Source organism: Coregonus clupeaformis, chromosome 7 (genome assembly GCF_020615455.1).
Source record: "Coregonus clupeaformis isolate EN_2021a chromosome 7, ASM2061545v1, whole genome shotgun sequence".
NCBI classification, from domain to species: Eukaryota; Metazoa; Chordata; class Actinopteri; order Salmoniformes; family Salmonidae; genus Coregonus; species Coregonus clupeaformis.
Window position 1 is genome coordinate 25307933 of NC_059198.1, and position 27499 is coordinate 25335431.

The 27499-nt window shown below is 44.3% G+C and overlaps 1 protein-coding gene across 2 annotated transcripts; it reads left to right on the plus strand.

Moving 5' to 3' along the window:
* The first annotated feature begins 3187 nt into the window (after nucleotides 1-3187).
* On the plus strand, nucleotides 3188-22105 carry LOC121569454 (transcription activator BRG1-like). 2 transcript variants are annotated; one of them, XM_045221266.1, is made up of 31 exons: nucleotides 3188-3376; nucleotides 9561-9818; nucleotides 9991-10120; nucleotides 10891-11328; nucleotides 11628-11726; nucleotides 11942-12498; nucleotides 12623-12796; nucleotides 12901-13080; nucleotides 13241-13291; nucleotides 13695-13825; nucleotides 14062-14116; nucleotides 14591-14854; nucleotides 15056-15219; nucleotides 15432-15498; nucleotides 15644-15754; nucleotides 15899-16141; nucleotides 16249-16362; nucleotides 16516-16623; nucleotides 16755-16841; nucleotides 16962-17008; nucleotides 17125-17291; nucleotides 17567-17730; nucleotides 17940-18206; nucleotides 18719-18796; nucleotides 18966-19184; nucleotides 19300-19571; nucleotides 19731-19839; nucleotides 20022-20123; nucleotides 20365-20503; nucleotides 20953-21089; nucleotides 21424-22105. In XM_045221266.1, exons 2-31 carry the CDS (start codon nucleotides 9603-9605, stop codon nucleotides 21454-21456), a joined length of 4923 nt encoding a protein of 1640 aa, XP_045077201.1. In that variant the 5' UTR covers nucleotides 3188-3376; nucleotides 9561-9602; the 3' UTR covers nucleotides 21457-22105. The 2 variants fall into 2 exon arrangements, with proteins under 2 accessions (XP_045077201.1, XP_045077202.1); XM_045221267.1 differs by having other exon boundaries at nucleotides 13244-13291.
* Nucleotides 22106-27499: the final 5394 nt, after the last annotated feature.

Sequence of the window (27499 nt, forward strand, 5' to 3'; positions counted from 1 at the left end):
CGATGGACGGGGCCATGTACCGTCAAATCTTGGGTGAGAACCTCCTTCCCTCAGCCAGGGCATTGAAAATGGGTTGTGGATGGGTATTCCAGCATGACAATGACCCAAAACACACGGCCAAGGCAACAAAGGAGTGGCTCAAGAAGAAGCACATTAAGGTCCTGGAGTGGCCTAGCCAGTCTCCAGACCTTAATCCCATAGAAAATCTGTGGAGGGAGCTGAAGGTTCGAGTTGCCAAACGTCAGCCTCAACCTTAATGACTTGGAGAAGATCTGCAAAGAGGAGTGGGACAAAATCCCTCCTGAGATGTGTGCAAACCTGGTGGCCAACTACAAGAAACGTCTGACCTCTGTGATTGCCAACAAGGGTTTTTCCACCAAGTACTAAGTCATGTTTTGCAGAGGGGTCAAATACTTATTTCCCTCATTAAAATGCAAATCAATTTATAACATTTTTGACATGCGTTTTTCTAGATTTTTTTTGTTGTTATTCTGTCTTTCACTGTTCAAATAAACCTACCATTAAAATTATAGACTGATCATGTCTTTGTCAGTGGGCAAACGTACAACATCAGCAGGGGATGAAATACTTTTTTCCCTCACTGTATTGCACAGCTGTACAATTTTTGGTCCTTAAATAAAACTTTTTTATTTATCACAATTTCTTTACTTTCTCTCCCTTCCACTTGCCTCTTTCATTTTTGCTGTAATGCTGCAATTAGTTGGTTGTAATTTTGGATAGTGCAGACATTTCCATATATTTTTGTTAGCTGCATGTGTGACAACTCCACCAGTCCTATTTATTATATAATTGAAAAGATTATACAATTTCAAATATTATATATATATTTTTTAAATAACATTTCTTTAATCAATTCGTATATTTCAGTTTATAATATTTGTGGTAATATTTGTAAAGTATTTTCTGGTGGATTAAACTGAAATTGCAACCAACTTTCTATGGCTTGTTTTAAAAATAGCTATATTTTGGCAATTATTTCATTTTCAAATAACCGAAAGTTAGAGGTTGTAATCTGAATAAAGGGAAAAAGGCCATTCTTGAACACGGGGTGAGCCATTCTTACTAATCTGCTAGAGAACCAGTTTGTATTTAAGTATAGCTTTTGTATGACTGAAGCCTTTAGTGAGAGGTCTAATACTTTAATATTTTATAATTTATGCCCTCCGAATTCATATTCATTATATAAATAGGCCCATTTAATTTTGTCTGGCTTGCCGTTCCATATAAAATGGAATTTCTTCTCATAATAATAAAACAAAAAAAGTTGTTAGGTGTAGGCAGGGCCATAAGCAAATAGGTAAACTGGGATATGACTAAATAGTTAATCAGGGTGAATTTTCCACAAAAAGACAGGTATTTTCATTTCCAAGGTAGCAATTTTTGCCAACTTTCTATAAAAATGTATTGTAGTGAAATCATTTATTTCGGGATATGAATACAGAGTATGTCAACTTCCCCGTCAGACCATTTTATTGGTAAACTACACAGTAATGTAAAAATGGTATGTTTTTGTAATCCAATACACTTATCATAATTTGGTTGTAATCCAAAGAGGTTAGAAATATGATCTAGATTGTCTATGAGGCTGTGGAGGGATCCAAATTGTGGATTTAAAAGAAAACATGAATCATCAGCATACAATGACACCTTGGTTTTTAAGCCTTGGATTTCTAGCCCCTTGATATTATTGTTGGATCTGATTTTAATAGCTAACATTTCGATGGCCATAATAAAATGATACGGTGATAGTGGACAACCTTGTTTTACACCTCTTGACCGTTTAATACTTTCTGAGAAGTAGCCATTATTTACTATTTTACACCTAGGGATACTATCCATAACTTTAACCCATTGTATAAGAGATTCTCCAAAATTGAAATATTCCAGGCATTTATATATAAATTCCAGTCGTACTTTATCAAAAGCCTTTTCAAAGTCGGCTATGAATATCAGGCCTGGTTTCCCAGATTTTTCATAGTGTTCTATTGTTTCCAGTACTTGTCTTATATTATCTCCAATGTATCGTCCATGTAAAAAACCTGGCTGATTAGGATTAATAATATCCGACAATACGCTATATGCATTTTGTTAGAACAAATAAAGAAAAACCCTTGAATGAGTAGGTGTCCAAACTTTTGACTGACACTGTATATTAAAAAATCTTGCATATCTTAATTTATTTCCACAATTAACGATTAATATGCGTAATAATGTAGGCACTTCATAAGAAAGATTGTTACCTATAACCAGGACTGGCATTACAAATAAATGTGGCAAGCAATTATTATTTTGGCAAATAATTATTGTGATTCATCCTATACTGTCCCTAAAATTATTACCCCATAGCAACAGATGTGGGGTACATACACACTCTCCCCATCCTTCCCCCACAAACAACCACAAGCTCAGATGTTCAACAGTAGTTCCATCACCGAGCCCAACTCAAGAGAGACTTGATGTGCGAATGGATATACAGTTGTAGCTGTTTGAGAAGGCATGCACAATTGAGCAAGACTGGGTAGATTTTAATAACCAATGTCAAATCGTGTACTATTGGCTCATACTAAAACCGGTTATAAACGCGTAACCCTTACCCATGTTCAGTCCGAAAACGTTGCAGATAGAAATGCCATGACTAGAGCGGACATGATTCCTTATTCTATTCACTAAAGAGGTAGCTATTATATGTTTGTTCTACATCATACATTTATATATGAATGTTGGCCAACGTTTTGTCCTGCTGAACGCGGCCCAGTTCTCTCCGTGGTTCTAGCTAGTCCCTATGCATTTCATTTCAATAACCTGTATTATCATATTTTTTTACTTGTAAAGCGGACTGGTACATATTCCAATCTACAAAACAGCACCTTTGGTTGAGGTTATTAAACGTGGCAATGTAGCTAGTGTTGATACCGGTAAATGCTTTTTTGACATTGCACATTTTATTCAGATAGAAAAATTTATGTAAACGGAGATCAATTGATTCCATTGTTACTGCCAATGACTACTATCAACAAGGATCCCTCATGATCTTATTTTACTACATGTAATAGTGGCGCTCTATAATAATTTGTACACCCATCCCCCACGTCGACATACTTCGCCTGCATTCCTCTCTGCAATGAGGCCTAGACTGGGCATGCGTTGATTTTCCAGTCGTTCATAGGGGATGAACGTGTAGAGGAGGGCGCTCTTGTATCACTGTTGCTGTAGTGAAGGCCGTTCCTTGGCGATACAATCAGACGAGAAGGGAGGGGGGGGCGGTGAGAGAAAAAAAGCTAACAAGCTAGGTCGCTCTTTGTTTCTGGCTAGCTTTGTAAATCGAAAGGACCTACCGGCGAAGGGTGATTTCAATGTAAGTCAAATTCAACTGTTTCATTTTTAAGACTTCGTCGATGGTATCCTTATTAAGATTATTTATAAGTAATTTCAGTTTCTAATACCCTTCGTTTATCGTTGGGTTGGAAGGAACGGTAGTCAGGACCGACATTATTAGTCTGTCTGCAGACAGTGGCGGCAGAGTGAAATGAATGAATTGTGTTTTTGGTAAATGTATGTATCTAGCTAGAGCGGGGGTACGGGATGCAGGTTGGATCAATCAACTAAATGATTATTTAACCTTTACTCTCTCGCTGCATTTCCCAAGTCAGCAAAATAACCCAATTCTCACCATACATTTTGTTACGACAGCATGGTCGAGTAGTAGAGACCGTACCATTAGCTAACGTTAGCCAACTGTCTGGCAGTGTTTCTTTGTGTTTTAGTTTTCATTGTAATACGCATTTTTTATGTAGTTAGAAAACAATGTATGAAATGTAGCCCATCACATGAGTGAATGGTTTCTGACCTATGTTCTAAACGGAACTAACGGAGGTTGTTTTACTGCTAACTAGCTTTCTAGCCAAGTCAAGCTATGCTAACTACACTGTACATCACATTAGCTTAGCATCCGTTAACTGCTTTTTTTTTTTTTTACGCTAGTTAGTTAGCTAGCTTCTATATATACATATATTTAGCAAGTAGTTTCTTTATTTGTAACTACCTAACGAAGTCTTTAACTAACTAACGTTACCCAGTTAGCGACCGTAATTCAATTGCTACGATTTCGTCTCGCTAGCTAAATATCCGTGTTTTGCTTCAGCTAGCTTAAGCCAAGTCGCCGGTTGCGGGTTTACAGTACCAAGCTACTGTCTCACCAAAGAGAATGCATCACTCCTTGGACATGACTGTTCAATCTCTAGTGAGGAGGAACGGCAATAGATTCCACTCTCAATCATTGAAATAGCTAGCTATAACGTTACTCTCACTAGCATGAATGTCCTGGCCAAGTCGACCGCTGCAGTCATGATGTTGACAACTTTACCCACACATCATGGTTGATGTTTACCTTTATGTTGTTTCCTCTGTCGGGAGTGTATGGTGGTTCTTTGTATGCATGCAGCTGCTGCTAGGCAGCATCATTTGAATCACCTCGTCTGTGTAAGGTTTCCAAGCAAGAACTCTCCACATTCTGTCAATCACCACACACTGGCATTTAGTCATTTAGAGCATATTTCTGTCAAACATCTATGTGCAATTATTATATTTGAGGAATGCAATTATGAATCATATTAAATATATAGTTTTTTGTGATATGGGTTGTATTATCAAAGGCAGACCACTCTTTATGTAATCATCTAGAGAGGTCTTTAGGTAGGCCTGTTCCAACCGACGAAAACAGAACATTGGTGTCTTTCAACAAAGCAAATGCTTCGTAACGAACAGGTGTAGACTAACAGTGAAATGCTTAATTATGGGCCCTTCCCAACAATGCAGAGAGAAATATATAAAAATAATAACACGAGGAATAGCCTAAATACACAATGAGTAAGGATAACTTGGCTATATACATGGGGTACCAGTATCGAGTTGACGTGCAGGGGTACGAGGAAATTGAGGTACAGTGAGGGAAAAAAGTATTTGATCCCCTGCTGATTTTGTACGTTTGCCCACTGACAAAGAAATGATCAGTCTATAATTTTAATGGTAGGTTTATTTGAATAGTGAGAGACAATAACAACAAAGAAATCCAGAAAAACGCATGCCAAAAATGTTATAAATTGATTTGCATTTTAATGAGGGAAATAAGTATTTGACCCCCTCCTCAATCAGAAAGATTTCTGGCTCACAGGTGTCTTTTATACACGTAATGAGCTGAGATTAGGAGGAGGAGGAATGCTGCCTATGACCCCAAGAACACCATCCCCACCGTCAAACATGGAGGTGGAAACATTATGCTTTGGGGGTGTTTTTCTGCTAAGGGGACAGGACAACTTCACCGCATCAAGGGGACGATGGACAGGGCCATGTACCGTCAAATCTTGGGTGAGAACCTCCTTCCCTCAGCCAGGGCATTGAAAATGGGTCATGGATGGGTATTCCAGCATGACAATGACCCAAAACACACGGCCAAGGCAACAAAGGAGTGGCTCAAGAAGAAGCACATGTGGAGGGAGCTGAAGGTTCGAGTTGCCAAACGTCAGCCTCGAAACCTTAATGACTTGGAGAAGATCTGCAAAGAGGAGTGGGACAAAATCCCTCCTGAGATGTGTGTGAACCTGGTGGCCAACTACAAGAAACGTCTGACCTCTGTGATTGCCAACAAGGGTTTTGCCACCAAGTACTAAGTCATGTTTTGCAGAGGGGTCAAATACTTATTTCCCTCATTAAAATGCAAATCAATTTATAACATTTTTGACGTGTTTTTCTGGATTTTGTTGTTGTTATTCTGTCTCTCACTGTTCAAATAAACCTACCATTAAAATTATAGACTGATCATTTCTTTGTCAGTGGCCAAACGTACAAAATCAGCAGGGGATCAAATACTTTTTTCCCTCACTGTAGATAGCTATGTACATATAGGTATGGGGTAAAGTGACTAGGCAACAGGATAGATAATAAGCAGCAGTGTATGTGATGAGTCAAAGGGGTCAATGCAGATAGTCTGTGTAGCTATTTGGTTAACTATTTAGCAGTCTTATGGCTTGAAGGTACAGTGGCTTGCGAAAGTATTCATCCCCCTTGGCATTTTTCCTATTTTGTTGCCTTACATCCTGGGATTAAAATTGATTTATTGGGGGTTTGTATCATTTGATTTACACAATATGCCTACCACTTTGAAGATGCAAAATATTTTTTATTGTGAAAAAAACAAGAAATAAGACACAAAAAAGACCTTGCACGTGCACTTCTATTCCCCCCTCTCCCCCCCAAAGTCAATACTTTGTAGAGCCACCTTTTGCAGCAATTACAGCTGCAAGTCTCTTGGGGGTATGTCTCTATAAGCTTGGCACATCTAGCCACTGGCATTTTTGCCCATTCTTCAAGGCAAAACTGCTCCAGCTCCTTCAAGTTGGATGGGTTCCGCTGGTGTACAGCAATCTTTAAGTCATACCACAGATTCTCAATTGGATTGAGGTCTGGGCTTTGACTAGGCCTTTCCAAGACATTTAAATGTTTCCCCTTAAACCACTCGAGTGTTGCTTTAGCAGTATGCTTAGGGTCATTGTCCTGCTGGAAGGTGAACCTCCGTCCCAGTCTCAAATCTCTGGAAGACTGAAACAGGTTTCCCTCAAAAATGTCCCTGTATTTAGCGCCATCTGACCAGTTTCCCAGTCCCTGCCAATGAAAAACATCCCCACACGATGATGCTTCCACCACCATGCTTCACTGTGTGGATGGTGTTCTCGGGGTGATGAAAGGTGTTTGGTTTGCACCAGACATAGCGTTTTCCTTGATGGCCAAAAAGCAACATTTTTGTCTCATCTGACCAGAGTACCTTATTCCATATGTTTGGGGAGTCTCCCACATGCCTTTTGGCGAACACCAAACGTGTTTGCTTATTATTTTCTTTAACCAATGGCTTTTTTTCTGCCCACTCTTCCGTAAAGCCCTGCTCTGTGGAGTGTACGGCTTAAAGGGGTCCTATGGACAGATACTCCAATCTACACTGTGGAGCTTTGCAGCTCCTTCAGGGTTATCTTTGGTCTCTTTGTTGCCTCTGGTTAATGCCCTCCTTGCCTGGTCCGTGAGTTTTGGTGGGCGGCCCTTTCTTGGCAGGTTTGTTGTGGTGCCATATTATTTCAATTTTTTAAATAATGGATTTAATGGTGCTCCGTGGGATGTTCAAAGTTTCTGATATTTTTTTATAACCCAACCCTGATCTGTACTTCTCCACAGCTTTGTCCCTGACCTGTTTGGAGAGCTCCTTGGTCTTCATGGTGCCCCTTGCTTAGTGGTGTTGCAGACTCTGGGGTCTTTCAGAACAGGTGTGTGTATATATACTGAGATCATGTGACAGATCATGTGACACTTAGATTGCACACAGGTGGACTTTATTTAACTAAATATGTGACTTCTGAGGGTAATTGGTAGCACCAGATCTTATTTAGGGGCTTCATAGCAAAGGGGGTGAAAACATATGCACGCACCACTTTTCTGTTATTTATTTTTATGGAATTTTTTTAACGTAATTTTTTTTCACTTCGCCAATTTGGACTATTTTGTGTATGTCCATTACATGAAATCCAAATAAAAATCAATTTAAATTGCAGGTTGTAATGCAACAAAATAGGAAAAACGCCAAGGGGGATGAATACTTTTGCAAGGTACTGTAGAAGCTGTTATGGGTCCTGTTGGTTCCAGACTTGGTGCGTTGGTACTGCTTGCTGTGCGGTAGCAGAAAAAACAGTCTATGTCTTGAGTGGCTGGAGTCTTTGACCATTTTTAGTGCCTTCCTCTGACCCCGCTTGTTAGAGGTCCTGGAATGCCGGGAGGTCGGTCCCAATAATGTACTGCTGGGCCGTACGCACTACCCTATGTAGCACCTTGCATTTGGATGCCAAGCGGTGATGCAGCCAGTCAAGATGCTCTCAATGGTGCAGCTGTATAACTTTTTGAGGATCTGAGGGCCTTTGCCAAATCTTTTCAGCCTCCTTAGGGGGAAGAGGCGTTGTCGTGCCTTCTTCGGGACTGTGTTGATGTGTGTGGACCATGTTAATTATGGAGTTGTGCACGGCTGAACAGGGAGTACAGGAGGGGACTAAGCACGCACCCCTGAGGGGGCCCCTGTGTTGAGGGTCAGCGTGGCGGATGTGTTGTTGCCTACGCTCACACTTTCGTGTTACGTTGAGAATGCTTGGGCTAATAACTTGAAAAAATGAGCCACCTTGTGACTGAAGCAGAAACTGGCTTTCGAATAAACTAACTCCGGAGATGTGTGGGCTGTGCTTTCAGGTTATACCAGTCTAGTCTCTTATTTTCTACTTATTATCTATTCCTACTTGTATATATTTGTGCCAGTCATGTATATTAACACAAAACATACAATCAAATAACTACAGTAAGGCTACCATCTTGAGAATTTGATCTTGTTATTGGGTCATTTGGGCACATCCGAGAACCCAAAGCTCAGAGAACACAAAGTCAATTTGTGGATGATGGCTACATAGAGATTGTCTGGTACGTACCAGGGCTGGGAATTGCCAGGGACCTCACGATACGATATTATCACGATACTTAGTTGCCGATAAAATATTTGTGATTCTATAGACCCTTTTACAGTACACGACATACTGACGTTACGCACAGATGCGCGCAACTCTTGGCGGCAGTAAGAAAACCATTGCCATCTGCACCCATTCAACATAGCTGAGATGTACGTTTTTATTACTTCAGGAAAATAATAATTTTTGTGGTTCTCATACGCTTACAATTATGTTTTGATTCTTGAATGAACAGTCGCTAAGGTTATATTTGATTGTGGTCTTTGCAAAATAACTATTTTGGATGCATCAGTTGTTAGCTAGAATGCTAACGCTCATTGGTAAATGCTGTAGCAAAAGCTAGCCAAAGAGCCATTTTACTGGTTGACGTTGAAGTGTTTAAGTATAATGCAGTTGATTTGCGATAATGACACAAACATTATATTGAGCAGGATATTCATACGGGCCTTAAAATCCAATTATAATCAAAAAGTAGTGTGAAATGCACTCATAAGCAACATGTAAGTAGAGGCTTTTTTGCTGGCATTCTATAAGAAATCCCCCTTGTTCTGCCACCAACTTGCGCACATCGCCCTTGTTTGCAAACACAATGTTTGCAAACACAGAAAGGGGTTGATACGTATTGCGATTTGATACTGTGATTTTATTGCGATTCGATGTTCCAAACATATTGCTCACCATATGTCTGCTGCAGAGGGACAAGAGAGTCATGAGAACATGTTTTTTGATCATTCATGGAAAGAAAAAGTGCTGAAAACAAATTGGCTCCCTATTTAAAAAGATAATGGAGAACAAGCTATGAAGGAAAAATACTGGAGTTTTGGTGCAGGTACAGCCAACTAAAGCAAAACATATTGCGATATTCTCAAAATAATAAGATTTGTTCCCCCCTCTTCACCCCAATCACTAGTACGCACTCAGTTTTACTCCTCACTGCTGGGTTGGTTTGTTGTAAATACTGGTCACTAACCCATCTGTCATTTGTCCTCTCTGCAGAGTGGAGCTTGGTGCTTTCACATTCTCGGACTCAGCTGAGAGATGTCCACCCCAGACCCCCCCATGGGAGGGACGCCCCGGCCGGGCCCCTCCCCAGGACCAGGGCCTTCTCCAGGAGCCATGATGGGCCCCAGCCCTTCCCCAGGCTCTGCTCATAGCATGATGGGACCCAGCCCAGGTCCCCCAGCCTCTGGACACCCCCACCCTCAACAGGGGCCCTCAGGATATCCTCAGGAGAACATGCACCAGATGCACAAAGTAAGACAGAAAACGGGCATATCCATAACTGTAATGTATGTAAAATGTCTGCAATGGTACCATTTTATGAGAATTTTATTGCATTAATCTATTCTTCCTTTACTGTACATAAGAAATATATGTGCTATCTAAGTAGGACATGCTTATGTTAATGTGTGTTGTCTTCTCACAGCCTATGGAAGGCATGCATGAGAAGGGCATGCCTGACGACCCTCGCTACGGACCGATGAAGGGCATGAGACCAGGTGGAGGCCACATCGGAATGGGACCCCCTCCTAGCCCCATGGACCAACATTCCCAAGGTACCATACCATGGTGTACTGAATAGATTAGATTGCATGGAGGATAGAGGAAACATTGACCCTGTTATTGAAGGAGCTTAACACAAGGTTCACTTATTAGCTTTCCATATGATCTTAAAATGGTGATTGGGATTTTAGGCTTAAGCACAATTGTCTTTAAAGCCATTTACCTGAAAAGAGGAACTGTGAACGCTAACTCGTGTAGACGCATGTGCACTTGTACTGTGAACTCAACCAGCCACTTTCTCCTCTTTCGCTTCTGTTGTTTTGTTGGGTAGCGTGAGCAGCAGATGCTCAGTGGAGGGGCATGAGGCTTCCCCTTTCAGACAATGAAGGTGGCAGCTGTCTGCTACAAAAACAGTCAGTCACCAAGGAGAGAGAGACAGAGGGGCTGTTGAAATACTGTAATACAGGGGAGGGTGTTTTTCTGTTGACTCTTCTATCCTGTATTGACTGGTGACAGAGGGTGAGGCTCAGCTGTAATGTGTGCAAGTCTGTTAGAGACTGTGATTTGTAAAGTGTTTGTATCGCCAGTCCAGCCCATAATCATAATACCAGTCTGCATTTTGGTTTTGGCTAACATTTGGCAATTTGGCTAACATTTCTTCTGGTCTGTTAGCATCAATTTCACCACTATTTTCAATGTATCTGGCCATTGTATTAGTCATTCAAATCAGTTTCCCACTGTTCCCAATTAAAGGGACAGTCCTGCCCTACCATTCCCAGGGAAGATTACTTTTCTCACCTGTGCTGTTGTATCTCCTCCCCAGGCTACCCCTCTCCACTGGGGGGTTCTGAGCACTCTCCCAGCCCTGTGCCAGCCAACGGCCCTCCCCCCGGCCCCATGATGCCCTCCGGCCCAGGGGGTATCCCAATGGAGGGCGGTGACCCCCAGGCCATGGGCCAGCAGAACCGCGGTGGTGTCCCAGGTCCGAGTGGTGTTTCTGGGCCAGGCGGGGTTGGTCCAGGTGGACCCACCCCCTTCAACCAAAACCAGCTGCACCAGCTCAGGGCCCAGATCATGGCCTACAAGATGCTGGCTCGCAGCCAGCCCCTGCCAGACCACCTGCAGATGGCCGTGCAGGGCAAGAGGCCCATGCCAGGGATGCAGCAGCCAGGGATGCCCAACATACCCCCTTCCTCTGGGCCCGGAGCAGGGCCTGGGGCGGGGCCCGGACAGCCACCAGCACACTACAACAGACCTCTTGGTGAGTGGGGTGGGCACATGCAAGGTTATGCTACACAGCCTGTCAATGAGTTTTGCAACCCTATGAATTACACATAAATGCACATAATTACGGTCAATCACACACAAATGCTGTCCTTCTCAAACAAATACAATTAATAATTTGAATGCTGAACAGGGTCCCCTGGTGGTGAAACTTAAACAAATGCTCTCGGCTCAGGCACCATTTTCTATGTTAACTAGACTTCAATAGGGGATGTCTGTGAGTGTGAATGGCCAGGCAGTGTCTGATCATATCTAATGTCCCCTGTCATCTTGCAGGAATGGTAGGCCCCAACATGCCTCCTCCAGGACCCTCAGGTGTTCCCCCTGGTATGCAGGGCCAGCCCACCAACGGACCCCCTAAACAATGGGCCGAAGGTGAGCCTCATCTTGACCCCTGGGCAGTGATTCACCTGTGTGTGAGAGGGCACTAGTCTGTAGTGTTTTTAGTCCACGTTCTTCTCTTTCCTGTGCCGATAATTTCACCAGACCTATCACAAGAAATACACACATATATTAAACAGATAATCAATACACCAAAACACTCTGTGGAATGGTAGAACTAATAACTCCTTCAATGCCATATGTTCTAGGGCCCATGGTGAATGCTGCTGCTCCATCCAGTGCCCCCCAGAAGCTGATTCCCCCTCAGCCCACTGGCAGACCCTCCCCTGCTCCCCCCTCCGTGCCCCCGGCTGCCTCCCCGGTCATGCCCCCTCAGACCCAGTCCCCTGGGCAGCCCCCCCAGCCCCCACCCATGGTGCTGCACCAGAAACAGAACCGCATCACACCTATCCAGAAGCCCCGTGGCCTGGACCCAGTGGAGATCCTCCAGGAGAGAGAGTACAGGCTGCAGGCTCGTATCACCCACCGTATTCAGGAGCTGGAGCATCTACCAGGGTCTCTGGCCGGAGACCTACGCACCAAAGCCAACATCGAGCTCAAGGCCTTGAGGCTGCTAAATTTCCAGAGACAGCTGCGTCAGGAGGTGGTGGTTTGTATGCGTCGTGACACGGCCCTGGAGACAGCCCTCAACGCTAAGGCCTACAAGCGCAGCAAGCGCCAGTCCCTCCGCGAGGCCCGCATCACAGAGAAACTGGAGAAGCAACAGAAGATCGAACAGGAGCGCAAACGACGCCAGAAACACCAGGTACACAGAGGGGTCGGGACTAAAATTCAACACCTAGATGTCAGGTGATCCTCACATCCTTGTAAGACCTCCAGTGCTTTGCGTTATATTGTATAGACACTCATATTCTAATGTTTTTGTATAGGAATACCTTAACAGCATCCTGCAGCATGCTAAAGACTTCAAGGAGTACCACCGCTCCATCACAGCCAAGCTCCAGAAGGCCACCAAAGCCGTGGCCACGTACCACGCCAACACTGAGCGCGAGCAGAAGAAGGAGAACGAGCGTATTGAGAAGGAGAGGATGAGGAGGCTGATGGTGAGGGGCTGCACGGTTACACATGCACTGTTAAATAGCCGTATATCTAGTCTCACACCCAGTGCCTCTTAACACCTGTCGTCAATGTGTGTCCCCTTCCCTAGGCTGAAGATGAGGAGGGCTACCGTAAACTCATTGACCAGAAGAAAGACAAGCGTCTGGCCTACCTTCTGCAGCAGACGGACGAGTACGTGGCCAACCTCACCGATCTGGTCAGAGCCCACAAGGCTGATCAGGCCCTCAAGGACAAGAAGAAAAAGAAGAAGAAGAAGAAAAAGAAGAAGGTGAAGAATGAGGCCAAGGACAAATGTTGAAAGTGCATCTTTCTGAAGTTCCATTTGTTGTATTGTGTTACCTTGTTTTTTACTGCGATATGCAGCCCCTTGTGTATCCCTTGCTGATCCTATGATTGCAATATGATAAACTGATGTCCATGTTCCCTAGAAGCCAGAGAGTGCAGAGGGCCAGCCTCCTGCCCTGGGACCCGATGGAGAGGTGAGTTTTTGCTCAAAACTGGGTTTGGGCTAGAAACAATATTTTGAGATCAGTGAGAGATTTGGTCCGATAAAATCCATACAATAATTTCCCCCCAAGCTTTCTTACAAAGTCACATTCTCTGCCATTAGTTCATGAAGAACAGTACAATGAACGAATGTATGCCCCATCACTCAACATTTAGCTAATAGGCCCTTCATTTTCATGTCCGGTAATAGGCCATAGGCCATGATGTGTTGATAAGAACTGAAAAGTAGCATTGTTTCCAGGCTCCCTGCAGCAGGGTTGTACTGTTTTTCACAAGGCCACAGGAATACTTGTTTAATTTACCATGAAATGGTCATATTGGCAGGTAATATATCACACAGTTTCCAGTCAATTTCTCACTCACTTCCACTCTCAGCCTCTGGATGAGACCAGTCAGATGAGTGACCTACCTGTGAAGGTGATCCATGTAGACAGTGGGAAGATCCTGACGGGTCTGGACGCGCCCCGGGCTGGCCAGCTGGACACCTGGCTGGAGATGAACCCTGGGTCAGTTAAAACACAGCTAGCTAGGAGACACACTTGTTTACCCAGACACCTAGATTGTGGGAATAATGACAACACGAGAGCCTGATGAATATGAAATACCATTTTTGTATAATGTTCATCCTATTCCAATCTAAATGCCTTTCACACTGTTGCATAGCCATAAGTACATAAACACTGTCTTCTCAAAACATTGACATCAGGCATCACAACTAATCATTTTAACATTTCTCCTGCAGGTATGAAGTGGCTCCTCGTTCAGACAGTGAGGACAGTGGCTCAGAGGAAGAGGAGGTATGTGGCTTACAGAGACCACAATGCTCTCTCCTAACCCCCCACTTTCCCCTCTAATACATGTATATCGTATTCCTCTAGTCGCTTTAAATAAATGTAAGCAGACCGCAGTGGAAAAGACCTTGCGTGTGGAGTCTGTGTTCAGAGGCGTACCACTCTTGCCTTGGGCTATCAGAAACTAGGCCAATTGCCAAGCTCAAACTAATGTAACCCTTTCTCTGCATTGTGTACTATAAAGCTTATATTAATGTAAATGAAAACATATTGTGCTGTAAATATCTTTACTGAAACAGAGATTTTCCAGATTAATCTTAATCCTGACCAGTTCATGGGACAAGCCGTGTTCTAGTCTCCATAAAGCATATTTTATTCAGATGAGATGACATGTCTTTTGACTTGACCTTGGCTGAGACAATTTGAGCCAGGCTGTGTGGCATCTGTATCTGAGTCATCCTCTTGCTCCGTACCCCTCAGGAGGAAGAGGAGGAGCCCCAGCCCTCCCAGGCTCCCACCGAGGAGAAAAAGAAGATACCAGACCCTGACACAGAGGACGTGTCCGAGGTCGACGTCCGCTACATCATCGAGGGAGCCAAGCAGGATGTGGATGATGAGTATAACAGTGCAGAGGCGGCGTTCGCCCGAGGTCTGCAGTCTTACTACGCTGTGGCCCACGCCGTCACTGAGACAGTGGACAAACAGTCCACACTGCTGGTCAACGGGCAGCTCAAACATTACCAGGTACCCAGTCTACCCACATCATCACAATAACATGATTTCCCATACTCGATGCATGCTGTAGTGTTTCATTACCTTTCACAGTGCTTACAAGAAGTAACGTGTCAAAAAAGAAGAGATGACGTATTACCAGAGCCATGCACACGTGATAACAATGTGAGACAGTAGAATGACTGACTGGTTTGTGTCCCTTTCTCCTCTAAGATCAAGGGCTTGGAGTGGCTGGTGTCTCTCTACAACAACAACCTGAACGGGATCCTGGCTGATGAGATGGGTCTGGGCAAGACCATCCAGACCATCGGCCTCATCACCTACCTCATGGAGCACAAGCGCATCAACGGCCCCTTCCTCATCATCGTGCCCCTTTCGTGAGTGCCTCTCCTTTTCCGCTCTAGTCGCTTCACCTCCATTATGGACCTGGACTGCTGCAGCATTTCTGTAGTTTCAATTGAGATGTTCACCTGTGATTTTAAAAGCCTGAAAGGGCTGTTATGGGTATTTTCCACGGTCATAGATATATTTGACTTGAGGTGGACAGAGCAAATATGTTTATCAATTTATCTCCCGTCTTTGTGTTCAGAACTCTGTCCAACTGGGTGTACGAGTTTGATAAGTGGGCTCCAACTGTGGTAAAAGTCTCTTACAAAGTGAGTAGCCCCTTTCAAAGCCTCTTCCAGGTTGAAGTTTGTTTGACAATGTTGTAGTAGGTGCTCTGCATGGACGTGAATATTCTTTAATTATAGTGTACTGTAGATGTAAAGTTGATGTGTGTTCTGGTATGTCTCTGTGCAGGGCTCCCCACAAGCTCGCCGGGCATTCCTACCCATCCTGCGCAGTGGCAAGTTCAACGTGCTGCTCACCACCTACGAGTACATAATCAAAGACAAGCAAGTGCTGGCTAAGGTAGGGACCCACTTCTTCAAATCATCCTGAGCAATAGTACACAAATACACTGACTCGTGCCTTAGAAATGGCCCTAGTCAGACAGGTAAACCTATGGAAACCTCAATTTCATCTTCTAACGCCACTGTACTCGTTCCCTCTCAGCTGCGCTGGAAGTACATGATAGTGGACGAGGGCCACCGTATGAAAAACCACCACTGTAAGCTGACTGTGGTTCTGAACACCCACTACCTGGCCCCGCGGCGTCTTCTGCTGACCGGCACCCCGCTGCAGAACAAGCTGCCGGAGCTCTGGGCTCTGCTCAACTTCCTGCTGCCGACCATCTTCAAGTCCTGCACAACCTTCGAGCAGTGGTTCAACGCCCCCTTCGCCATGACTGGAGAGAAGGTGAGTTAGTCAGGGCTCTGGAGTGGTGTGTTTTGGTAAATGTGTGTGTTTTGGAGACATTGGGGTCATCATGGCTGGACTCTTACCCCGCTCTCTCTATACCCTAGGTGGATCTGAACGAGGAAGAGACCATCCTGATTATCCGTCGTTTGCACAAAGTGCTCCGCCCCTTCCTGCTGCGCAGACTGAAGAAGGAAGTGGAGTCCCAGCTGCCTGAGAAGGTCTGACTCCTCTCAATCACTTGGCTTTCAGTCTCCAAGGACAATAAACATAAATCAATCGATCCTTTCAGTCATTTAAACTCCTATCAGTCCAATCAATGCAATGTTTTAACCGGTTCTCTCCCTGTGTGTGTGTGTGTGTGTGTTCCCCAGGTGGAGTATGTGATCAAGTGTGACATGTCGGCCCTGCAGAGAGTGCTGTACAGACACATGCAGGCTAAGGGAGTGCTGCTCACCGACGGCTCTGAGAAAGACAAGAAGGTAAGGAGGAGTGGAGAACCCCCTCATTGCTCTCCATACGCCCCTTAACAACTGACTGGGGGTCAGTTATACTGGGCTGTTTTAGATGTGTACTACAGGATGACTAAGTGCACTTTTATTGTGTGTTTCAGGGTAAAGGAGGCACGAAGACCCTGATGAACACCATCATGCAGCTGAGGAAGATCTGTAACCATCCCTACATGTTCCAGCAGATCGAGGTACAGTGCAAGGCCCTACCTCAACCCTTCCATGAATTGAGAAGAGATGTTGACTGAAGTAGAAGATTGTGGTTGAAGCTTTTCATTTTAACCGAATAGTTGTGACTCGTCTGTTCACAGGAGTCATTCTCTGAGCATTTGGGATTCACTGGAGGCGTAGTGTCAGGGTAAGCAAAGCATCTGCTAATATTACATGTTGATGCTTCACGGTGTTGTGGTTGACCTTACTATGTGTGGTGTGTTTCCTCATCACCCCTCTGTTATTGTCCCCTGCTCCCTCCAGACCTGACCTGTACCGCGCCGCTGGGAAGTTTGAGCTGCTAGACCGTATCCTGCCCAAGCTGAGGGTCACCAACCACAAGGTCCTGCTCTTCTGTCAGATGACTTCCACCATGACCATCATGGAGGACTACTTTGGCTGGCGCAACTTTAAGTACCTGCGTCTGGACGGTGAGAGGCAGGAATAGGAGAGTTATTTAGCTTGGTGCTGGGAAAATGAATTCAAGACAAATTCCAGAAGTATTTTGTACTATGAGAAATACAGTACTATGTGTAGGATTTGTTTTGTACTTACACTATGCAGTTTACTAGAACACAATGGCTCAACTTTGTGATGTGGGGAGGCTGATGTACGATCACAAGCTGAGCTCATGTTATTTGCATATCCCTCCTACTGTTGTCCTGTGGAAACTCGTAACTAACACCATTGGTCTTTGTCTCCATAGGAACTACCAAGGCTGAGGATCGTGGGATGCTTTTGAAGACCTTCAATGACCCCGCCTCTCAGTACTTTGTGTTCCTGCTCAGCACCAGGGCCGGAGGGCTGGGCCTCAACCTGCAGTCTGCTGACACCGTGGTCATCTTTGACTCAGACTGGAACCCACATCAGGTACAGCTCATTACCCTCTACTGTTCACTGTAGTATTATGATCTAGAAATCTCACTGGAGTTATTGATATAGATGTACATTTAGAAAACAGCTAGGATTAGTGGCTATTTAGGTGATTTTGTTAGGTAACATAGCTAAACTCCCATGTCCTGCCCTCCCCCTAACTCCAGTCTCTCACCCCTCTCTTTCTCTCTCCCTCCCCTGTACAGGACCTGCAGGCCCAGGACAGAGCCCACCGTATTGGGCAGCGGAACGAGGTGCGTGTGTTGCGTCTCTGCACCGTTCAAAGTGTGGAGGAGAAGATCCTGGCGGCAGCCAAGTACAAGCTGAATGTGGACCAGAAGGTCATCCAGGCCGGCATGTTCGACCAGAAGTCGTCGAGTCACGAGCGCCGTGCCTTCCTGCAGGCCATCCTGGAGCATGAGGAACAGGACGAGGTCGGGGCCCCGGGGGGCTGGCGCGCTGGGGGGGCGTTGGTGGGTGTGATCATGACCGTCCACCCACACGCCACCCTACCGTTTAATCTCTTGCTTTACTTTGTTCCCTCCTTCTCCCTACCTTCTGGATTTAGGGGCGGTTCCTTTTTTTTAGGTTTGCCCTCTTTTTCTCCTCTTCCTGCTTTGTCTTTTTTTAAAATTCGTAACCAGATTTTTTTATTTAATGAAGCTCTTTTTCAATAACATAGTAGCCTTTTCTGACTTTTTAAACACATTTTCCCCCATTCTTAGCTTCTTAACCAAATACCTAGCTGGATGTCTGTTCTATCTATACTTGACAGTTAGTAGGAGCAGCAGTTTCTTGGTATAAGTATGCATCACACCTATTGTAGGATATTCACTCCAATACATGACATCTGCTACATGTTACATTGCACTTTATATGATACTTACATAACTGATAAGCATTCAAGACTTCTAGTTCAGAGACGTGGCTCTGAGGCACCTCTAACAGCCCTCTGCCCTGTGCTCACCCTTTCTATTGTCTACAGGAGGAGGACGAGGTGCCTGATGACGAGACTGTCAACCAGATGATTGCCAGGAGCGAGGAGGAGTTTGACCAGTTCATGGTCAGTCCCAAAATTCTTCAAGATTTACAGTAATGTAGTCTGAGTCTTGCTTGAGGCAACTGGAGGCTTGACTGTCAATCTCCAGACTGAAGACTGCCCTGTTGTAGACTTTGACACAACCTCAACCGTTTTTCTCTTTTCTTACACTACCTCCCCCTCTCCCCTCCAGCGTATGGACCTGGACCGGCGCCGTGAGGACGCCCGCAACCCCAAGAGGAAGCCCCGTTTGATGGAGGATGACGAGCTGCCCACCTGGATCATAAAGGATGATGCCGAGGTGGAGAGGCTCACCTGTGAGGAGGAGGAGGAGAAGATATTTGGTCGCGGCTCTCGCCAGCGCAAGGAGGTGGACTACAGCGACTCACTCACAGAGAAGCAGTGGCTCAAGGTCAGCTATCCAACTGTTGTAGTTGAAAAAGCTTTTAGCTAATAATTGAAAGTCCTATGACTGAAATCTATGGTCTATGACCTGTAATGCAAATGTGTGGTTCCCCCTCCCACAGGCCATAGAGGACGGTAATCTGGAGGACCTGGAGGAGGAGGTGCGTCACAAGAAGACGACCCGGAAGCGCAAGCGAGACCGTGACGACATGCCCGGCCCGGCCACACCCAGCTCCAGCGGTGGTGGCGGCGGTCGCAGCCGTGACAAGGACGAAGAGGTCAAGAAGGCCAAGAAACGCGGACGCCCCCCGGCTGAAAAACTGTCCCCTAACCCCCCCTCCCTCACCAAGAAGATGAAGAAGGTGGTGGACACTGTCATCAAGTACAAGGATGGGTGAGTTGGTGGGCTCCTATGTCTGGATGACAACTCAGTGAAGGTCAGCACATGACAACATACACAAACACACGACAACCTACTTTGTCATGTAATGGTCAGAGTAGAGCATGTTGAGGTGGACTAAGCCCTGAGTTTCCCTGTTCCCCTATTTCACAGAAGCAATGGGCGCCAGCTGAGTGAAGTCTTCATCCAGCTGCCCTCCCGCAAGGAGCTGCCCGAGTACTACGAGCTCATCCGCAAGCCTGTTGACTTCAGGAAGATTAAGGTATGACGCTAACCCATTAATATATCGGTTATAAGACCAGGGTATCGCATTCAGTAAAACTGTGCTTATGGGAGGTTAGGGGACTTATAAGTCACATCTAGCTGTCCAGTCCTGATCTTCTCTGTCCTGTCCTGTGCCGGTCTGATTCATATTCTGATGTCCTCTCTTCTGTTCCCCTCCAGGAGAGGATCCGCAACCATAAGTACCGCAGCCTGAATGACCTGGAGAAGGATGTGATGCTGCTTTGTAGCAACGCCCAGACCTTCAACCTGGAGGGCTCTCTGGTGAGTGTCTGGCAACATGGAGAGAGTGAGGGGAGGGGGGACCATTGTTGTTGAGCATGATAAGATAACGCTGTGGGGGAGCTGGAGTATGGAGGGCCTGTTTTACAGGTCCGAGGAGACTTGTCACAACCTTTATGGTGAATCGAACGGAACCTCTCATATTCTGAAGAAATGTCACAGTAGCCTGTGGACCTGCTGCTGACATCTTATATATTTCTCTGTGGCGTCTCTCACCCCCCAGATCTATGAGGACTCCATTGTGCTGCAGTCAGTCTTCACCAGCGTCAGGCAGAAGATCGAAAAGGAGAAGGAGGAGGAGAGCGAGGGAGAGGACAGTGAGGAGGAGGAGGAGGAGGTGGACGAAGGCTCTGAGTCTGAATGTGAGTGTTACAGTATTTACATATGCACTTAGTGTCATAGTCCACTGTTAAAAGGGCAGTCTGCCGTTCAAACAACAACGTGTCCCACCGCCAGTGTCTGGTAAATAGTTGACTGATGGGGCTGTTGAAACCACTCTCAAGACTGAGCTAAGGATGCAAGGAGTGTTTGTTTACAATCACATTGTTTACAAAGGAGAAAAACAAGATTATATTTGGGTTTCTGGTGGGATGTGACAATTTAACTAAGCTCGTGAGGCATTTATAACTTATATTCTTCAAGAGTCAATGGGTGTATATCATTAATGTAAAAGTCAAAAAATAGACGTAACAATCACAGATTGCCCCTTTAAACTATTTAATAATATGTTGAACTAATGTCCTTTTAAATAATTGTATACTCATGGATTTCTGTCCATGCTTCTCTTTCTTTCTCTCTCCCTCTCTTTCAGCTCGTTCAGTGAAGGTGAAGATTAAGCTGGGGAGGAAGGAGAAGGAGGGCAGAGGGAAGGGCCAGCGCCGGAGGGGCCGTGGCTCCCGGGCCAAACCTGTGGTGAGCGATGACGACAGCGAGGAGGAACAGGAAGAGGTAAGACACGCACGCACGCACGCACACACACACACACACACACACACATTGAGACACTACTTAAACTGTCAATTTCAGCTTGCATTCAAAGCTGTCTACTGTCCTGACTGAGGTTGTGACCTCTGCTAAGCTCTTTGCACTGAAGGATGTCTAGCAACACTGATTCATGTGTTATGTAACTCAGACCAGCTGTATTTTCTTTTAATCGTCTTAAACACTTAACATTTCTGAGAATTGCCAATTAAAATTGTTTCTTAAATGTCTACAGTAGATTAGACTGGTGATCAACAAGCTCTGTTGTATTGGGTTGAAGGATTTTTTTCTTCTGTTCCAGGCGGGTTCGGCCAGCGGCAGTGAGGAGGACTGAACTGAACCACTCCTGTTCTGCGAGGACCAACGGCCCACTGAGACCCTCGACTGGAACTTATATATTTTACCTAGATTCTATAGCAGGGTGGCAAGCCAGTGGAGAGGGGCCTAGTTTTACCTAGATGAGATGATTTTTAGTGAGACAAATGTATTCCATAATTAAAATACACCATCAATAAAAAAAATAAAAAGTATTTAAAAAATAAAATAAAAATAACCACTTACATATTTAAGCAGGCAATCCTGGTATGAATAGCAGGACTGTATGTATTTTTGCCTTGTTGATTTCTCCTGAAAGTGATCAAGGTGGACAGGGTTTGGTTAGCAGACTGATCGTGGACCACAGGGAGAGTTTGCAGACTTTTTAAGTGAGTTTGTTTTGTCGTCGTTTCCTTTGAGATGGAGCTGTGTGTGACCGGAGTCGCTGTGGTTTCTAAGTCCCTTGAATGCATGTCGTTTGGTCTGTGGAAATGCACCTGGGTGTGTTGTTCTATTATATCGCTGTTTAATTTAAGAATAGAAGTGAGATGACGGTACGTTCCCCCTTAGGCCTTCCTCCGGCTACAAGTGAGAAGGGAAGGGCGGGACTCTCCCGCGTCTGTGTCACTGGATTCCAAAAAGTACAATAAAGGCATCTCGTAATGAAACTTTCCTCACTTATGTTGTCTTTATTCACATTATGCGCTACACATGATTGATTTCTGTAGCCTAAATGTGCCCAAGAGAATGAACTTTTAAGCCATCTTTGACTAATTGTAGCTATCTTGTGTATATACAGTAGATGGCCCTCTCACCTTGACCAGATGCCAGTACTGAATGCCTCCGGATGAAAAGCCATAGGTTGAAGATTTAGTCGTTTTGTTGATGTTCAGGTTGACTGTTTTGTCCTTGAGTCTGAACTGTAAACATGCTGACCACTAACTGAATGCTGCTTTGCTATGATAAACTGAATTATATACATTATATATTTTAGGCCACAGTGGTTTTAAAGGCTTGTAGCACTCACTGTTGTATTTCCAACATTGTTACTCTGGGCATGTGTGAGATTCTCCCAGGGCTTCCATGCCTCTGATCTCAGATATACACCACAGTTTCTTCCTCCACAGGTTACTCACTGACCCTGCTGTTTCCGCCTGCTCCCCCTCATACTGCTTTGTTCCAGCCATGGGCTCATGCCATAACACCTGGACAAACAGTGGAACATTTCTGAATGGATCTGCTGTAGACTCATTTTAACTGACTCTAAAGAGCTACCGTCACCCCATTAACCATGATGGCAGAAATTCTGACTGCGCTGAGACCAACCTCTGACTAGCCTTATCTTCCTGTGTATAGGTTTACGTGGCCAGTTTTTATTTATTTGATTTTTTACGTTTTCATTTAGCAGAAATACATTCAAATAAGAACATTTATTTGCTAGGAGGGGTGAAGTCGAGGTGAAATCTGGAGATGTGAAATATGGACAAGAATGTGAGGGTTGAAACCAGGAGGACGGAACCGATCATTGTATAGGATTTACAGCAGGCTCCCCACAGGGGTGGAAGAACCAAGTAACCAATGGAACAGTTCCTCTCACTGCACTGTAGGCAGGCAGGCAGAGGAGATGGTCCGTTATGAACAAGAGTGCACCCCTTATGGAGGGGTGTTTCATGGACGTGAGCTGTCTTGAGGGGTTGAATGGAGGGCAAGGTGGAGGGGCTGCAACCAGTGGTTATATGTTTCAACATGTATCTACACAAGTTGTCTCACATTGTCATATCTCCAAGACTTGTGACATACGAGAGAAAGCTGGATATCAAGTTTCCCACAGAAGTGACCTTGAGTGTTGGACACAAACTCTCATTTGAGGACAATGTAGTAATTTTACTGTATATTATTCAGTATCCACCTAGCTTATCTCTGCCTTGTCCAAGGGCAGAACATTGTAAAATAATTCTAAAAGAGGTATGCTTCCCTCCCATTAATAATAAAACCATGTTTTGTATTGAGATATGATTAGAGCCATATGTTTTCTGGTGTTTGACAGTTAAGTCCTGGCAATTAAATAATGGCAGTCCTCCCAGTTGGTTGGTGATGGATTCCCCTGTAGTCCACAGACTGATGTTTTGCTTTGTGAAGGCCTCGACGTGGAACATCAGACTAGGCTACATGCCAAGAATCTAGTGCTGTCCTCATTTTAACTTTATAGTGCATCTAGTGCAAGACACTCGATGTCTACACGGCATATGCTTTCCAGCTCTGTCAGGATGGATCACTGGGCCAACAGGCTCTACTGCAGCTGGAAGAACCTGATCTGACTCTCATGTCTCCTCTCCTGTGAGGGAGAAAGGACTCTCATTCCCAGCCAACCCACTGGGCACAAACTGGTTGAATCAACGTTGTTCCAATGTAATTTGTCAACGTGTTGTGATGTGGAATCTACGTGGAAATTACATTGGATTTGAAAAAGTCATCAACGTATACTGTTGTTTTGAGGGTGAAATTCCAGTCACAGGATTATGTCATCATGGTAACCAAATTCCAATATAGACCAACCTTGTATGAAATATGTAGAATACCTTTAAAACAACGTCAGATCTTCAAAGTTATATCCACTATTAGAATAAATAATAATAATAGGCTGTGCAGCACCTCCTACTGGATAATTTATATATCTACAGTTACCCTTTGGTCTCCCATCCAGGGTTTTAACCAAGCCCTGCTTTGCTATGTTATTTGTCACTGACTACTACCAATGTGCTATCATGAGAATGATTGTTGAGGGATCTCCACCTGAAAAATGAAATACACTGAACAGAAATATAAATGCAACAATTTCTAAGATTTTACTGAGTTACAGTTCATATAAGGAAACCAGTCAATTTAAATAAATTCGTTAGGCCCTAATCTATGGATTTCACATGACTGGAAATACAGATATGCATCTGTTGGTCACAGATACCTTTAAAAAAAAAGGTAGGCACGTGGATCAGAAAACCAGTCAGTATCTGGTGTGCCTCATGCAGCGCAACACATCTCCTTCGCATAGAGTTGATCAGGCTGTAGATTGTGGCCTGTGGAATGTTGTCTCACTCCTCTTCAATGGCTGTGCCAAGTTGCTGGATATTGGTGGGAACTGGAACACGTTATCGTACACGTCGATCCAGAGCATCCCAAACATGCTCAATGGGTGACATGTCTGGTGAGTATGCAGGCCATGGAAGAACTGTGGCATTGTGCTGTGTGACAAAACTGCATGTTTTCTGTCAGGTGGATGGATTATCTTGGCAAAGTAGAAATGCTCACTAACAGGGATGTAAACAAATGTAAGAGAAATAAGCTTTTTGTGTGTATGGAACATTTCTGGGATCTTTTATTTCAGCTCATGAAACATAAGACCAACACTTTACATGTTGCGTTTGTATATTTATTCAGTATAGATTCACTGTTGCTATCGAAGTCATTCTTCCAAAGGGTAGGTTTAACAGAGCAAATTAAATGTGACCATACTTTATCACTCATACAGTGGGGAGAACAAGTATTTGATACACTGCCGATTTTGCAGGTTTTCCTACTTACAAAGCATGTAGAGGTCTGTAATTTTTTATCATAGGTACACTTCAACTGTGAGAGACAGAATCTAAAACAAAAATCCAGAAAATCACATTGTATGATTTTTAAGTAATTAATTTGCATTTTATTGCATGACATAAGTATTTGATCACCTACCAACCAGTAAGAATTCCGGCTCTCACAGACCTGTTAGTTTTTCTTTAAGAAGCCCTCCTGTTCTCCACTCATTACCTGTATTAACTGCACCTGTTTGAACTTGTTACCTGTATAAAATACACCTGTCCAATCAAACAGACTCCAACCTCTCCACAATGGCCAAGACCAGAGAGCTGTGTAAGGACATCAGGGATAAAATTGTAGACCTGCACAAGGCTGGGATGGGCTATAGGACAATAGGCAAGCAGCTTGGTGAGAAGGCAACTGTTGGCGCAATTATTAGAAAATGGAAGAAGTTCAAGATGACGGTCAAACACCCTCAATCTGGGGCTCCATGCAAGATCTCACCTCGTGGGGCATCAATGATCGTGAGGAAGGTGAGGGATCAGCCCAGAACTACACAGCAGGACCTGGTCAATGACCTGAAGAGAGCTGGGACCACAGTCTCAAAGAAAACCATTAGTAACACACTACGCCGTCATGGATTAAAATCCTGCAGCGCACGCAAGGTCCCCCTGCTCAAGCCAGCGCATGTCCAGGCCCATCTGAAGTTTGCCAATGACCGTCTGGATGATCCAGAGGAGGAATGGGAGAAGGTCATGTGGTCTGATGAGATGAAAATATAGCTTTTTGGTCTAAACTCCACTCGCCGTGTTTGGAGGAAGAAGAAGGATGAGTACAACCCCAAGAACACCATCCCAACCGTGAAGCATGGAGGTGGAAACATCATTCTTTGGGGATGCTTTTCTGCAAAGGGGACAGGACGACTGCACCGTATTGAGGGGAGGATGGATGGGGCCATGTAACGCGAGATCTTGGCCAACAACCTCCTTCCCTCAGTAAGCGCATTGAAGATGGGTCGTGGCTGGGTCTTCCAGCATGACAACGACCCGAAACACACAGCCAGGGCAACTAAGGAGTGGCTCCGTAAGAAGCATCTCAAGGTCCTGGAGTGGCCTAGCCAGTCTCCAGACCTGAACCCAATAGAAAATCTTTGGAGGGAGCTGAAAGTCTGTATTGCCCAGCGACAGCCCCGAAACCTGAAGGATCTGGAGAAGGTCTGTATGGAGGAGTGGGCCAAAATCCCTGCTGCAGTGTGTGCAAACCTGGTCAAGACCTACAGGAAACATATGATCTCTGTAATTGCAAACAAAGGTTTCTGTACCAAATATTAAGTTCTGCTTTTCTGATGTATCAAATACTTATGTCATGCAATAAAATGCAAATTAATTACTTAAAAATCATACAATGTGATTTTCTGGATTTTTGTTTTAGATTCCGTCTCTCATAGTTGAAGTGTACCTATGATAAAAATTACAGACCTCTACATGCTTTGTAAGTAGGAAAACCTGCAAAATCAGCAGGGGATCAAATACTTTTTTCCTTCACTGTACTTGTTCTCCCCACCGTATATCATCATTGATGCTATTTAGGCCTATATAGCATTTGCAATGTTATCAACAGCTATTGTTTCAATTCAACCCAGAATTCAACAAAAAATAGACAGTACAATGGGCATAGGGTTTCAAGGGTTGATTTATAATGTAATGACATTTCGGGATATTGAATTGTGTTCGGTTGTCAATGCACTCAAATATCAACATTTGAAGGAGATGTATATTTTGCTTGGATAGCTCCATCTGTGCCACTGGTTTAGTCTGGCTTTATTTCCAGTTTGTCTGCAAATTAATAATTGATATGTTGGATTCACGTCTCCATCTTAACCAAAAATCTAAGTTAAAGAATAGGACTAAATCAAATCAAACTTTATTTAAAGTGCATTTAAAGTTAGATTTTATTTAGTCCTATTCATTAACTGGGATGTCCACCAGATCAGAGGATGACTAGGGATGTTCTCTTGATACAGTAAGTTTGTGAATCTGACAATTTTCCTGTCCTGCTAAGCATTCAAAATGTAACTAATACATTTTGGGTGTCAGGGAAAATGTATGGAGTAAAAACTACATTATTTTCTTTAGGAATGTAGTGAAGTAAAAGTTGTCAAAAATATGAATAGTAAACTAAAGTACAGATACCCCCAAAAATGACTAAAGTAGTACTTTAAAGTATTTCTTCTTTAGTACTTTACACCACTGTTGTCCTCACTGTTTACATAGGCTGCGGTGGGAGGGATTGCAAATGGTGAGGTGCTGTGGGGGTGGAGAGATGAGTTAGTTGGCAGTGGGGATGGTGCACTTTCTGGTTTCAGGTGAAAATAGAATAGGGTGAGATGCTCACCTTACCTGCACTGTGAATTAGTGGCTTTGTTCCTGCTCTTGAAGGACTGCGTTTATAGGAAGCTGAATAGAATAGCTGATATCTGAAGAATGCTT

What these genes read in the sequence shown, in the direction of transcription:
- LOC121569454 (XM_045221266.1), top strand. Translation starts at nt 9,603, where the DNA reads ATGTCCACCCCAGACCCCCCCATGGGAGGGACGCCCCGGCCGGGCCCC. An exon ending in GTGGCTCAGAGGAAGAGGAG is followed by an intron (nt 14,117 to 14,590) that starts GTATGTGGCTTA and finishes CGTACCCCTCAG; the next exon opens with GAGGAAGAGGAGGAGCCCCA. An exon ending in GGCAGCTCAAACATTACCAG is followed by an intron (nt 14,855 to 15,055) that starts GTACCCAGTCTA and finishes TTCTCCTCTAAG; the next exon opens with ATCAAGGGCTTGGAGTGGCT.